This window comes from Saccopteryx leptura, chromosome X (genome assembly GCF_036850995.1).
Source record: "Saccopteryx leptura isolate mSacLep1 chromosome X, mSacLep1_pri_phased_curated, whole genome shotgun sequence".
NCBI lineage: Eukaryota > Metazoa > Chordata > Mammalia > Chiroptera > Emballonuridae > Saccopteryx > Saccopteryx leptura.
Genome location: NC_089516.1, coordinates 77,618,223 through 77,633,806, shown reverse-complemented (window position 1 = coordinate 77,633,806; position 15,584 = coordinate 77,618,223). Strand labels below are relative to the sequence as shown.

Genomic DNA, 15,584 nt, shown 5'->3' with positions numbered 1-15,584 from the left:
ACCTCTCATCTGTCAGCTAGTTTCTGTTCCATTCAAAATTTCCTAGAGAAATAGTCTCTCAAATTTCCTCCACCCTTATTTTGCTGTATTTTTTTGTCCGTGCCCAAATAGAGCTACATTGATGCTAACAGACCCAAATTATAGCCCTCTTGTCAAAACAAACAAACAAACAAAAAACCAGTCTTCAAATTGGACAGAAAATTATGAGCTCTACTGCCCCTTGTTTAATGGAATATGAATCTGTATGGAAAAAGATATTTCTATATTTTTCCACTAATACAGAAAAAGATCTAAAGTGAGGTATTTCTCGGGTTGTATTTAACTTAAAAACTGATGCCCTGGCCGGATGGCTCAGTTGGTTGGAGCATCATCTACAAGCACAGAGTTTGCCCTTGGTTCGATCCCTGGCCAGGGCACATACAGGAGTTGATCGATGTTCCTATCTTTCTTTCTCTCTCTCATCCTTCCTCTCTTTCTAAAATGAATAAAATAAGCATTAAAAAAACTGAAAACCCTCTTGAAGAAAATAATACACTGAAGAGCAGACATTCAATACAATAGTGCTAAACTACAAAGAGTAAGAAAAGCTTTAGACTGGTAGAATGGGGATTATTTAAACATCATACAACCTCATGAAAAAGAACAAGCCCTTACAAAAAAAGAACCCTGTCAGTCTTCAAGTATAACGAGGACCAATCCATGACAAATGCAAATATATGAAAGTGGCGATACCAAATGTATTTGTATCGGTCAAACTCTAGAGCAGTTACTCCTTTCAGAGGTCACAATGTTCAACATGTTCCTATCATCAAAATGACCACTCTTGCAGGACACGATCAGCATCAAGAATATAATGTTCCAGTTTTAATCTGCAGGGAAAAAATCCATTCATAATTACCATTATAGAGTAGAAACACTTCACAAAAAATCTGATTTAGTACTAAATCATCCATGTGTTTTAACCCAAAAACCACTATTCCTCTGGTATCGACAAAAGTTGAACTTATGGAACATGGTTATTCAGGGGTCCTACACACAAGAAAGTGCGATGAAATCAACAACTGGCCTCATGCAATCAGCCAGGTTTTGGCTGGCTAACAGCTGCAATGAGTACTATATCCATTAAGTACATAAATCTTTTCCATAGACAACATACAAATAAAAGTCACCAAAATCCTAATTTAGTTGATCACTAACACCATCCAGTACCCTGCTATTAGCTACATCATATAAGTCCTATGCCTGCATATGCTCTGTTCACTTCAGATATTTTCTACGTGAAGCATTTAAATTCAGATTTAATTCAACCTTAGAATGTTTCTGAGGTATCTCTCCTTCCCACCAGTGAATACGCATAAAATGTAAATACAATGTCATAGTAGAATAAGCAAAATATATTTAGACAACTAAGTATGACAAAAACATTTTTTTTTTGTATTTTTCTGAAGTTGGAAACAGGGAGGCAGTAAGACAGACTCCCGCATGCGCCCAACCGGGATCCACCCGGCATGCCCACCAGGAGGCGATGCTCTGCCCATCTGGGGCATTGCTCTGTTGTAACCAGAGCCATTCTAGCACCTGAGGCAGAGGCCATGGAGCCATCCTCAGTGCCTGGGCCAACTTTGCTCCAATGGAGCCTCAGCTGCGGGAGGGGAAGAGAGAGACAGAGAGGAAGGAGAGGGGGAGGGGTGGAGAAGCAGATGGGCACTTCTGTGTGCCCTGGCCAGGAATCGAACCCAGGACTCCTGCACACCAGGCTGATGCTCTACCACTGAGCCAACCAGCCAGGGCCTGACAAAAACATTTTATAATGCACTGCAAAGCCTAATTAATATTATTTTAGTTTTCTATGATTTTGAATTGTATATATCACCCACTGTTTCTTGTAGTAATGTAGGTTTGCTGAGAGTTAACAATGGTAATCCAAAGATGAGACAAATAAGAATTTGGATACTTATTAAGATCACTACTTTCTGCTTCATAAGTAGCCTTGTACAGGCTTATAGTAAGTACTTATTAAATATTTGTTTAAATGTCTGACCTGTGGTGGCACAGTGGATAAAGCATCTACCAGAAATGCTAAGGTCACTGGTTTAAAACCCGGGCTTGCCTAGTCAAGGCACACATATGGGAGTTCATGCTTTCTGCTCCTGCCCTTCCCCCCTCCTCACTAAGCAAATAAAAAAATAAATATTTGTTGAAATGAAGTGACAAGTGTATATGTGTGTAAATATATTTCTATACAGTATTCAAACTGAATATCTTAATTGGATTATAAAACGAGACTTAAAACTTATGTACTATATATGGAATGTACTATGCAGTAAATTTTTTCCCATGAATGGACTCCCTTTTTGTCTTCCTAAACTAATAACCTAGAGGGTACTCATAAATACTTTTTACAAAATAAATTTAGAAGTTTAACAGATCACAGGTTATTTTCAAAGCAGCAAGCTTAACATTAACATTAAAAGTTTAATTACATGTGTCTGCAAATAATCCTGTTTTCCAAAGTTATTTGTGTTTAAATATAATACATGTAAAGGTCAATGGTCTGAACAAATAAAAACAAATGACTTTCTCACCTCTTTCTTAATTTTTGGCTTATAATATTGTATAGGACTACATGCAAAGCACATCAGACTTGAAGTTTGAGGATCTATTTAAAATTCTAACACAAATGAAATCAAACATTTTATGAAAAAAATCAGGGTGTTTGATCCACAGTTCTACATTTGATTATGCCTCATAGATTGACCTAGATTGACTGATTTTATAAGTTTTTAATGACACATATCCCTTGCAAAAAATATGTCAGAGAAAAAGTAATAAAGTCAATTAACTAAAGCTATTTTTAAGTAGAAATACCTGTTTTATTTCAATATCCTCTCAATATGTATTTTATTTATAACATAAATAATTCTCTATATTTATAAAACTAAAATAGTGTATTTTATATCTCAATAACTCCAACTATTTTTAGGTGAACCTTTCTGGTATAATTATAAAAACAAAGTCCAGTATTTACTGATATAACACATGACGCAGACATGAGAAAGGAAATTTAAGGATCATTCAACAATACATACCGTATTTCCCCATGTATAAAGCCCTCCCATGTATAAGACGCACCTTAATTTTGGGGTCCAAAATTTGAAAAAAAAATTTATTACATAAAGTAATTGAACTCAAGTTTTATTCATCATAAAATTCATACAACTCCTCATCACTGTCAACACTCCCATCCATTAGCTTGTTCTCATCTGTGTGTGATGATGAATCACTGTCTTCAACAATGAGTGCAAAAACAAGCACGAAAAATTGGGAAATGCAAGTAAAAATATCTACAACCACTGTATAAGACGCACCCAGTTTTTATCCCCAAATTTTTCCCCAAAATGTGGGTCTTATACATGGAGAAATATGGTAAATAAAAATTTTGTAATCTCAAAGACTTCACAAATTTAACAAATATTATAGGGGAGCTATACAACCCACGTACAATAAGCTAAAAACAGGATAGTTCTGCATGAGAGAAGAGACTAGTTTGTTTGCTCTATTGACAGCACCTATAACATTGCCTGGCATCACAGAATATACATTCTACAAACACACGCAATCAACAAATATAATCATGAGTGATCAAAATGATTGTGATGAAATGTTGATTTTATTTAAATTTCAATAATTAAGTGCATAGAATAAGTTTTCCAAATGTCTACAGATTAAGAACAATACTGAAAAAAGACACTCCCTGAGGCCCAACTTATGTTCTTTGAAGAACTGTTTAAGGTGAGGGCCTTTTGAGTTTTTGTAATTACATTTTCTTGGATTGAATTTCAGAGTGGAACTGTATCATAAAGCATCCCACCCTACTGTCCACAGTATTATACAGAGCAAGTCTTCAGTGTCTGATGTTCACTGCCTTTTCAGAAGCATCAAGGCCTAACATATATGTAATAACATTTTATGAATGGTCACATTAAAGTTTTTATATCATTTCTGTGAAGTAGGTGTACCTTAATATGGACATTAAACACAACATTCTTAAAATAGGTACTGTGTAAATTGCACCTTGTTCCCTAGTACCAAAGCCATTAAGAAAGAGCATAATCTTATATGATGAACAGAGTATGTTTTTGAAATGTTTTTACTTCAAAACAATAAGATATCTCCAATTGATACAAAATGTAGATAATGCATTTAAATATAATAGTACAAGTAGTTTTATATGAATATTGTTTGTGATAATAATCTAATACTTTTTTAGACAAACAAGTGAGAGACAGACTTCTTCCAAATAACTGAAAGCTCAGAATCTAGCCTATTGCTGTAAACTATAATGGTTATAACTGTTAATCCAATACACATTTTATACAAACCCATAAACACATGAGTGGAAAAATAGCACAGATGTTCATCTTTAATGCAATTTCCATTCAATTTCCTAAGTGCGGTCCCTGTGTGCAAACTAGCTTAACGTTATGTTTAGCTTGCAAATTCTTTTAATAAATAATGAATGCAATAAAACTAGAAGATCAATGGCAAGCTGAGAAATCATAAAAAAAAGAGTCTTTTGTGTTCAGGCTGTTGCCCATTTCAAACTTTAATCCGGAGACAGATCAATATTACTTTTTTCTTTTTAACCCATCACGTAAATAGAAGATAGACTAAATGTAGCCTCACTGCTGTTACCAGCTAGCAGTATCCAGCAACCTGACAAGATTGTTGGACACAATTGCAATAGGATGTTTCATACCTTAATATACACATGACATTACACACTATTAAGGAGTCAACTTGTTTAAAAAGAAAAAGGTTATATAGCAATAAAAATACTGTGGTTCATTATTTTTTTAAAATTTTCCTGTACTATATATTTTTCCAGTAGTGTAATTACAAAGTTTTCACCCATTAGCTCTAATAAACTAAATAAGTGTAATGGGTCCAAATAGTACATACATATGACTAGTTTTAACCTCAGGGTCCTAGATGAAAGTCAATTTCACCTTTCCAAATTAATGACACTCGGAAAAACTAAGTTATTCTTTTAAATAGGCAGGGAAGAGAATTCATGCAAATTCCTGCTGCAATTGGATGGGTCTTGATATTATTCAGGAAAAAAGTAAATCATTCAACTAAAGTATGTGTGTTTCTATTCACAGTCTATAGATAGAAGGGAAGACAAGACCTTTCTTACCAATTCATTTTGGATAAACCTGTATTTACTGTCTGAAAGATGATCAAAAGTCAAGAGTCCCCACCGTTAGTGGGGATAACTATTAGTATAAATCTAAATAACTGAGTATCATTTAAGAGTTGTAGACTTATATAATATTAGAACATAAATTAGAACATTAGAAGTTAAAGCTTACTCTTTAGAAATTATTATTACAAATCCAAGGTTTTGATTTATGTAACCAATTTGATTCTCTTTTAAGGATATCATTATAGGTAGTAATAAATACATCAATTTGCTCCTTAGTTATAGTAAATACAATTTTGCATAAAACAATGTAGATTAATTACATCTTATATTCAAATTCTCAATATAATAATTTCACCAATTCTAATATATAAATTTAGCTGTAAAGAAGGTTGTGGCAAGATATCACCATGAAGACATTCCCATGTTTTAAGGAAATTGTGAAAAAAAATTAATTCCTCCATAACTGTATTGACCTTCATTATAAACTTCACTTTAAACTATACTGTAGTAGATCATAGCATGTGCCCTAAGCTTTCAAGATGAGCCGAACACTAGAGATAAAAAATTCCTGAAGAATTTGAGTCCTCAACAGTATCCGTTATCTGTTTCCTGTTTTCTTCTTCTAATAAAGGTAACAAGAAAATTATGATGAAAGAATACTGTAAAGTCCTGGGAAGAGGAACTACCTCTTAAAGCTGATATTTAAAAACATATATACCTCAGAAAGCTAAACAAGAATGAAACCTCTCCTTTAAAATTTGTGTTTTCAAATATCAGAGTTTAACTAAAAGTTATAATACCTACAACATGAATTTCAAAAATTTCACAATTGACATAATTATCCTTTCGGTCTTAAAACCAAGGTACTAAAACCATAAGTGAAATGAAAGCAAGTGTGGTACTTATAATATTTAATGCAAGTGGGTAATAGATTTGACTAGGATTACCTCAAAATTCCTTTTAGTATGTATATGTTTTTCTAAACTCTATGAAATTAAATTATAAAAGCAGCATTCATTGTTCCTAAATTATTTATGATTTACAAATAAATGCCCAGAACATAAATAACTGAAATATATTCAAATTAAATAAACTTTCCCAGCATTACAAAGTGAGGAAATGATGACTCTACAATGGACAGGCTGTCCCCTTCCTCCTAAAAAGAAATATGAAATCCTGAAGGAGTTCTAAATCCCTTGGTAAGAGTATATTGCAGCTGCATTGAGCCAACAAGAAGCTTATTAGTAAGGATTTAAAAACTAACACCCTTTGTAATCAATTTGGATACAGCATTATTCTATTTATAGTGGTACTTTCAACGTGTCCCAAGCATATATTACTTATTCTCATTTTTCTTACTATGGTTAAATATTAATGTGTTGGCACTATAAAGCAACTACACTATATTTAGGTTTTCCTCTATTGATTTCCACCATTTTGGAATAGTTAATATAGCATAAAAATTAAGACTCTTTCCCATGAATAAACTTATGATGGGTTTGATATTTTTCTCTGAATTCTAAATAAAGAAATAAATTTAGAGGTTCTAGCAGAAAATGGAAAAAGGGTTGCCGCCACTTTAAAAGCTTCAATCTCTTTGACATTGCTGGCAGTATACAGGAACATTAATGCATCTGTCATGATAACAAGCTAAGAATAACATCTAGACATCAAACCGAGCAGAGAATCCATCTGAAGTGATTCATTCAGATCTGTCTCATTGATTTATTAAACACAGGGCAACATCTGCAGCCTCACAGAGCCGCTTGGTGAAATTAATGCAAGATCAATTCAAATGGAAAAAAGTGTAAAAGAGATAAATCAAAACACAATTTGCATGCAGTTCCACAATCAGGCTTATTGGGTGCAAATGCTCAATTTCCCTTCCAAAGCAAATGTGTTTAAATGTTGTTTTATCTTTTTAGAATTCTGTGATCTGAAGTAACAGTGAAGAGTTTTGCAGGTTGAGATGGTGAAAAAGAAAAGGAGGGAAAAAATGCTACCAAAGACTTTTTGAATATGCAACAAAAATATCATTAATAACAAATTGTTTTTCTTTGGGGGAAAGGTTTGATGTCCTTGCTTGGAAAACTGAGTATTTTAAGTTTTGGTCAATTAGGGCAGTTTTAATACATATTTGAAAATATAGAGTGGATAAACCTAAATCATTTGGATCTTTAAATGCGCCAGATTAAGAGCCACTGGAGATCTTGATTGCCAACTGAAATATAATATATTATGATTATGGTTTCTCATAATTATATTTGTCTGCTAGAGGCACTTTTAAAACATCTAGGGATTTCATTAAGACAAAAAAAGTTACTTAAGAAAGCAAAAAATAATTCAGAGTTGATGTTTTCTACAAGTATCAGGGATTTCTTATGCAAAACCATATAAACATTACTGTCTGAAGACTATTACTTCTTAATTATTTATTGGCATCCATGTATTATACACAGAGGGTAATATCACACATAAATATCCATACATATTCTCAATCAGTTTTTAATGCAATATCCATCACCTAATAAATGAGTGTTTGGGACAAAAATCCAACTAATATATTTAGATAAATACCAAAATTGTTGGTTATGCAGAAGTGTACATTAAAATAGATGTACACATGAGAGTTCTGTGCACTGGCAGGCACATGACTAGATTGTTTTAATTATAATCTTCACATCACTCTTCTAATAAAAGACGGCATTGTTGACTATGTCACTGCTTTTAATAGACAATATGACTACCCGTCCTTACCCTATGAAATGAAATGTCTGTATTTCTGCTCTGATTAATTTCTAAAATCTTTTTTTAAATCATGTCTGAAAATATAAGTCATACAAAATATTAGCCCAGGAAAGTGATACCCGTTCTTTAAAATTTTATTTTGCTTAACTTTACTATGAATGAAAACAATTTTCAATGTAAATGATGTTATTCTGTGTGGATTATGAACTATATTCATCAAGTGTGAATGCACAACCAAACTCATCAAGTGCTTATAATAATCGTATCTCTAGTATTTGAAAGTAGTTTTAAATTGCTGTAAAAGCCTTTATAATTCACATAAAGTTTTTTACCATGAATGCCCACTTATGTTCTGTCCACACAGTCAAAATAACAAACCACAGTTAGACCGCTTAAAATTTTAATGTAAAAAAACCCTGAATTTTATTCATTTGAATACATGCTGAATCATGTCTTCAAATGTGTTAAAATGTTTTCTTAATCATATATTCTGGTTACTTCAAGAATCCATTTACTATATGTAAATGACCAAGTGCCTTTTAATCAGTTGGTCCTCAAATGAAATTAAATGTTTATCATGAAGTCTGACAATGGTACTTTTAGATAGATGATAGATAGATGGTAGATAGATAGATAGATAGATAGATAGATAGATAGATAGATAGATAGATAGATGAAGAGAGACAACAGTAAAATGTGTTAGCTGATTTTTTACCAAATACCAATTTTTAATTTCATAATTTACTGCTACATTATACTTCGAAGAATTTAGCAAGGAAAATCCTTTGCATAAGAGTGAGATTTTTAGATATTTGCTTTCTGAATCTGCCCTCCCTTTCTCATACTAAAAACTCCAAGTTCTCTTATACAAGAAATAAAAAATAATCACAGTGCTTTATCCGCAAAAGCAAAGATGTCAAAAAAGAGAACACCTGTTTCTCATTTGCGTCTTTTATCATCATTTTCTTAATAATCCTCAAAATCAGATTTTGCAATTAGTTTCTGAAATTAAAGGGCATCAAAGAAAAATGTTGTATAGCCCTTTGGATTTGCAATGATGTAAAACTTGTCTTATTTAATAGAACAATGAATAGTCATGTGTTTTAGAGTTACTATTCTCTGGTCGGTGCCTGAGTAGGTATTATTTTCCAACTGCTTTTCTGGGAAGACAACCTTAAATATTTTGATAATTATCTAATAACCAAAAAGGCACTGATAGAGTTCTTGTTGTGACTTTTAGTACTGTCAAAGAAACAATCAAGTATGCATTTTACTCATTCATTTTTCTTCAGTGGACATTAATAAAATATGCCCTGAGCCAAATCAAAATGCCTCTTAATGCCAGTAAGTTAAAGTTCTTGAAAATTACCAAGTTGAAAATTTGGTGTGTTTGAAATAGTGTAGGAAGCATTTCAAATTAAAATATCCTAAAAGTTAGGACTTGTACTGTCATGCAGTTATCTGACAGACAGGAAAAAATGTTTATTATGAACAAAAAGAAAATTGCCATTAACACCATTACAAATATATCTATTCAATGATACATTTATGGAACTGTTATCTATCAGGAACTGAAGATGAATCTCTTTTTATTTTTTTCAAATAAGAATAGTATGTAAGAGTTTCTGAAACTCATCGAACATAGACTTTTTCCTTGCACTTTCCCCACCATTTCTCTAGTAGTGGTAAGAATTCCTGAATCCTGAATGCCAACCAGGTTTAGCCAAGAGTCTAGTGGTACATGGCTCATCTTCTATGGGCATCTCTGTAAGTTCTTCTGCTTTGTCTTTCACTCACTCTCTGGGCATCACTCTGCTTATAGCCTTCATCTAGTTTCTCTTACTGGCTTCATGTCTCATCAGCCTGGTTTTGTTCTCCTTGGGCCTTAGTCTTATTCACATCCCTTACCTTTCTTTTCATGGAATAGAAAAGTCATAGACATAATGTTGAGCTAAACACTAATTGCACCATTTCATTTAATCACTCAGATGTTGGGAGTGATTGCAGGTGCACATTTCTGTAAATAATGTTACCTAAAATCATAAAGCAAGCTTGATAAGCATGATTATATTTTGTAGTTTTTCACAATATAATTATGAGAGTATTTTGCATCAAGAAAATGTGGTAATGTTATTTTATCATTAATTAGATTTTTCCTCCAGAAATTATGGGGTTTTAAAACTATCTAGAAATTGTAATATAGCTGTTTCTAGCTCTCCTCAGCTTCATTCATGGATTACATTCATAGAAGATAGTTCATAAATTTTTACAATTATATATTACAATACTTAGAACACAATTACACAAAATGATTTTACTAAATAAAATAGCCATAAAGAAAAAAATGCAATAAGAGGTACATTCATCCCAACTCAGATATATTTCTTCTTACATTTTCAATATTTCTCTATCACCTTTATGCATATCCAAAAAAACAACTGAAGCCAAAGAAGTTAGCGTCATAAATGCTGTGATAAGGAGTAAACAAAACTTAACTGAATTAAAATAATAACCTAAACCCACATCATATAACAAGGCCCCAAAATAGTATAAAGACACCTGCCACTGTGTGCAGAGTAATTTATTACTTTTCCCTTCGGTAAATAGCTCTAATAAAAATTAATCAAGAAAAGTTTCTATTTACAAAAGAAAGCATCAAAATCACATTAAAATACTAAACTGCTTGCGTTTGGCTTTGTTTTTGTTTTGTTTTTTTTATGAAATGGATAGATTTTGCTCAAGGATGTGAAAATTAATTATTAAAGAAGGAAGAATTTTTTATGTGTAATAATTGTTTCCCTTTAGAAATGGGTGTTTGTAAGAGGGAAAGTAGAAAAGGGGAGAGGGGTAAAGAGAGATAGGGGGAGAGAGAAGATAGGTTTTCATATGTGCAATTGTTTAAATGCAAGTCCTTCTGAACGGCAACAAATGAATTAGATGGCCTTCATGTGAAGTCCCTGGTAACCCTCTGAATTGTATTAGCAAAATGTTCTGTGGTCAAAATAAAATTTCCTTTCTACTCTTTCAGCCTCTAATTACTTATTTTATTAAGGGAGCAGTTATCCTTTGTGTTTCAAGGCCCCCTGTCTTCCTTAAGAAAATCCGATCTAATAAACCAGGTTTGGAGGCCCCAGATATGAATCAGGTAGGAGTTCTCATATAAACAGGTTTCCATTTCATTGCTAGGACATATGGGAATACCACTCAAAGGAAAAAGAAAAAAGAAAAAGCAAAGGTTGCCTCTGAGTTCTGTGGCATTACCCTATTGCAGCAGTCAGCAACAGTTTGTTTGTAAGGTGTCAGTGTGCTCCAACAGTACACAGTAATTTGGATTTTACAACAGATGTGACTACTGAAGTAGTTTTAGTTCAGAAACCCAGAGACCTTATGATTTAAAGTTGTGTCATGAGAAAACTCTACCCCTGCAGAAGTTTTCTACAAAATGATCCACAGTGGTGCTGTTTTATAACAAAACCCTTTGCTCCCTTTAACCTGGTGATGATGATTTCTTGGTTTATATGCTAATCACCTCTGCCAAATATGTCATTTCCTAACAGATATAGCAGACTGGAGATGGAATAAACATTAACACGACATATTCATGGGTCTTTAAAAAGTTAAATAATCTTGACTATAGTTTCCTTTCTTTTTTTTAAGCTCAGAAACATTGAATAGTTTGCTTATGCACATATGCAAATAGACATTTGTTGTAAATTAGAAGTACTATAATGTACTTCTAAGCTGTGATAGGAAGGGCGTACACTTACAAACAGGGAAGCTGGCCAGCATCAAGGAATCCTCTCTTTGGAGGAATGGGATCCTTCCAACTGTTTGCCTGGGGTGGGGAGAGCTGAAAGCATCCTCTCTAGAAAACCTGTCAACTTCTACCCCACTCCCCAACCCAGCACCAATCCCCGCGTTTTATGCCCACCGTGCTCTTTACTGATGATCCAAAAGGTACAATCACCAGGAAAGTGACATCTATCATCATTGTTTGTTTGTTTGTTTGTTTGTTTGTTTGTTTGAAATAGGATTCAGCGACTTTCCTGTATGGTGTAAGTACTGGAGCTTTGCATAGCAGGCATGAGCACACGTTAACTCTCTCTCCTTCTCTCTCTCTCTCTCTCTCTCTCTCTCTCTCTCTCTCTCTCTCTCTCTCTCTCACACACACACACACACACACACACACACAAACACAAACACACACAGAGACACATCATCATCATTATCATCACCATCATCATCATCACCACCACCACCAACTCACACCCCAGGCAACCTCGCACAAACACGCAGGATGGGAAACGAATCACCCTCTGGGATGGATTCTAGACTTCCCACCCTCTGCGTCCCACAAATGCTGTGTCCTGGTTTGCCAGCTTAGGAGCCCAGTGGACAGCTCAGCCAGCCCTCGGCCCCAGAAAGCCCTTGGTGTCCCCGTTCAGGGTAAAACCTTTCCGACCCATATGGCCACAATAGAGCAGAAAAGAAAATCACGTAGAGAAATGAACAAATAACCACAGCAGCCAAAAAGTCATGCAAGATTTGGGCGAAAGGCTGGAAAGTTTCAGTAGAAGACCGCACACTAAAGTTTGTGTGGGACTTTTTTTTAGATCCAAGCCCTGCCACTGAGCACGGACTAGAAGGGACGGGCAATTAATTCACGCGTCCTTCTAGTCCTCTTTCTCCAAAGACTTACAGCGTGAAGGCAAGCTAGTTAAGACATTCTCTACGGACAAAGTTGGACGAAGGGGATGAGGACATGCAGAAGGCAAAAGGGGAAGAGCGATCCAAGAAACGAGCACCTCACCTGGCGTTGGTGCAATCGGTGAACAAAGTTTCGAAGTCTTTTCTGGTGATGAGTTTACAGCGGTTCACTCCGGGCTGGATGGCGCCCAGCCCGCGGAGGATGCGGACCTGCTCCACAGTACACACCACGGGGGAAATGTCCAGTCTCTTTAGCTTGGTGTACACTGTGTGCAAGCCTCCCACCAGGTGCTTGAGGAAGAGATCAAAGACTTGCGGCAGGCAGATCAGTTCCTGGCCGTCCATCAGGAACGAAGCCACCTTCACCCCGTGCATGTCGACCATCCTGCACTCGTTGGTGTTGGTGTTGCCGCTGCCTCCGCTGCCACCACCGGCGCTGAGGCTGTGATTACTGAGCATGAAACTGTTGAGCATACTGGGGGTGAGACGAGGAGGTTCTCCAGCTGAAAACATAGGTTCGATCCGAAATAGGCCCCCCGGGACGCCGGCGCCACTGGAAGTTGCAGAGATCACCGGAGGTGCGGAGACAGCCATGGTCATTCAGTCTCAGATCGTAGGTCCTTGGGCCCTCGATCTCACGCCCTGTCTCCTCTACGTCCTCTCGCGCTCGCTCCTTTACTCTTGCTCTCTCGCAGGCGCTCTATCGCTCGCAGAGAACTGTTTGCAAGTCTACTGTAGCCGGGCTCTCGCTCACGCTCACGCTCAAACTCCCCCACCGCCCCGCGAGCAGTGAGCAGCCCCAGCCCGCGACGGCCCGAGATCCCACCCTCGCCACACCCCCCTCCCGAAACTGGCAGCGTCCCCCAGCCAATGCGCTCCGGCGCCTCGGCTTCCGAGCGCGCCCAATGGCTGGCGCCCGCGAAGAGGTGGAGACTCCCGGAACAGCCTTCTAGGTACCTGAGGCCCTGGAAGGTTGGCGGGTGAATGGGGATGGAGCCCTGGAAGGGGGCGGTGTGGTGGCTCCGCTTCTTGCCTAGCAGTCTGACCAGAGAATGCAGTGATCACCGAGAATTCTCAAGGTGGCCTAGGCTACGCACCCCTCTCTTCCGCGCCCCACTAGTGTCTCGACGTGGGAACACAAAGCGGTATTCTAGAACGTGCCTCCTCACAACCCCGCACCACCTGCACCCAGGTTCAATTGAGGAAAGGGAAGTGGAGACTCCAATCCCATTTACACTTAATTCCCAAACGCTGGCGTTAAGAGGTGGCTTCGCCCAGCTTCCCGAATGAAGACTCCAGTGACTTCAGAAGTCATCAGTTCACCCTTCCTTAGCCCACCTCGCTCGCGTGGTGTTCGGTTCTCCCCCACTCAGCGCACAGAGGAACCAGCGTCCAAGATCGCCCTAAAGTCAGGGAGGCACGTTGCGATCTCGCTCCTACTCACTGACATCCAGCTGGTGCGGCGAGCCTGTGAGCACTTTGGAATCAGGCAGAGAGACGCCTCATCACCTTACAGCACTTCCGCCACTATCCTGCAACAGAGTTGGCTTTCTTCGTCACCGTCCCTTGATTTCAGTATTACTCTGCCCTGACTAAAATTGGTAGGAAAAGTTCCATTATGACGCAAGACAGTCATTACAGAATGCGAGAGAAGAGCGAGAATGTGTGCTCTTAATATTGAGGTTTCTTCCCTAGTCTGTGGGCTTTGATGGTGATTGGAAATCGCGTCCAGAGCTCAGGATTCCTCTCACTTGTCTAGTGCCTTAAATGCACTACAAGAGCTGATAATAAGCAAAATGTCTCGGTAAGGTACATTCAAGAAAAATGCATGATCTTTCCCACATGGCATATGGTGGTTAGATCACTGTATGAACGTTGTTTTAAGACTGTGTGAAACTTTTGATTCTCGGAAATCAAGTTATATCCTTTCCAGTATTCCTCCCCTCTAGAGGCTGCTATTCAGAAAGTGAAATCCACGCTTCATTTCTTTAAAAAACATTACCAATGATATAACTAAAGCAGCTTCTCCAATATCCTTCCAGAATGGAAATAATTTTAGAAAGTTACTCAATGATATTCAACTTTTCTCGTACTTAGCAGTATCACAGAAGAGGAGTTGGTGGGCTTTTTTCTCCCTTAATAAGACTTAAGTGTCCTAAATTGGGTTTTTCTGCCTCTCTCTTCAACATATTTTCTCCATTCGTCATTTCATTAACCAAATATTAAGGACTACCCTTTGTGTCCCTTCATATGTTTCAATTTATAGTTGTGTAGAGTCACGTGCTAAAAAATTGTAATACTAATTGCTTTTGGAATAGAATAGTGACTCTAACATAACAATTTGTAATGCATACAGCAAGGCACACACGCACACTCACAAACTTTTGAAAGGCAGTAAATCTTTTTCTTTTCTTTTCTTTTTTCTTTTTTTTTTCTTTTTTTTTTTTTTTTTTTTTTGCTAATTGGCTATTACTGTGGGAAGATAATAAGAAGTAGCAAAAAGGGGGGAGGCAACTAAGAAGAGATATCAAAAGCAGGAAATGCTTGAACAAAAAGTAGAGGTTTTCCAAAAAGAAGAGAAAAGCTTTAACAGAAATCTTTGTACTTACCAGTTTCTTTAAAAGATGAATACTAAATTGTGTTCAACGGGTGTTTTGACGAAAATGGCTATTAAGTCGTGTGTTTAAGTAACTTACCTCGGATAATTACTATGATTTTAATTTCTAGGTGAATAAGATTAACTTTAAAGGAAAGGCGTTTTTTAATTACTCTAATTGCATTAACAAACAGTATATTGCTGCGCTCACATTATCAAATCCTTTTTTAATGACAGAGTGAGTTGGAGTTTTCAGCAATAGGGCATTACACAGATGTTTTGGTGTTTCAAATTTAAGAAATTCTAAAATATAAAAAATAGGGT

The 15,584-nt window shown here is 36.5% G+C and overlaps 1 protein-coding gene across 2 annotated transcripts in view; it reads right to left on the bottom strand.

Moving 5' to 3' along the window:
• DACH2 (dachshund family transcription factor 2) overlaps positions 1-13,426 on the bottom strand; it is a 561,059-nt gene extending 547,633 nt beyond the window's left edge. For both annotated transcript variants that reach the window (XM_066357066.1, XM_066357067.1), the window contains exon 1: positions 12,768-13,426. In XM_066357066.1, coding sequence (XP_066213163.1) covers positions 12,768-13,264 — 497 coding nt within the window. In that variant the 5' untranslated portion in view covers positions 13,265-13,426. The remainder of the gene's footprint in view (positions 1-12,767) is intronic.
• Positions 13,427-15,584: the final 2,158 nt, after the last annotated feature.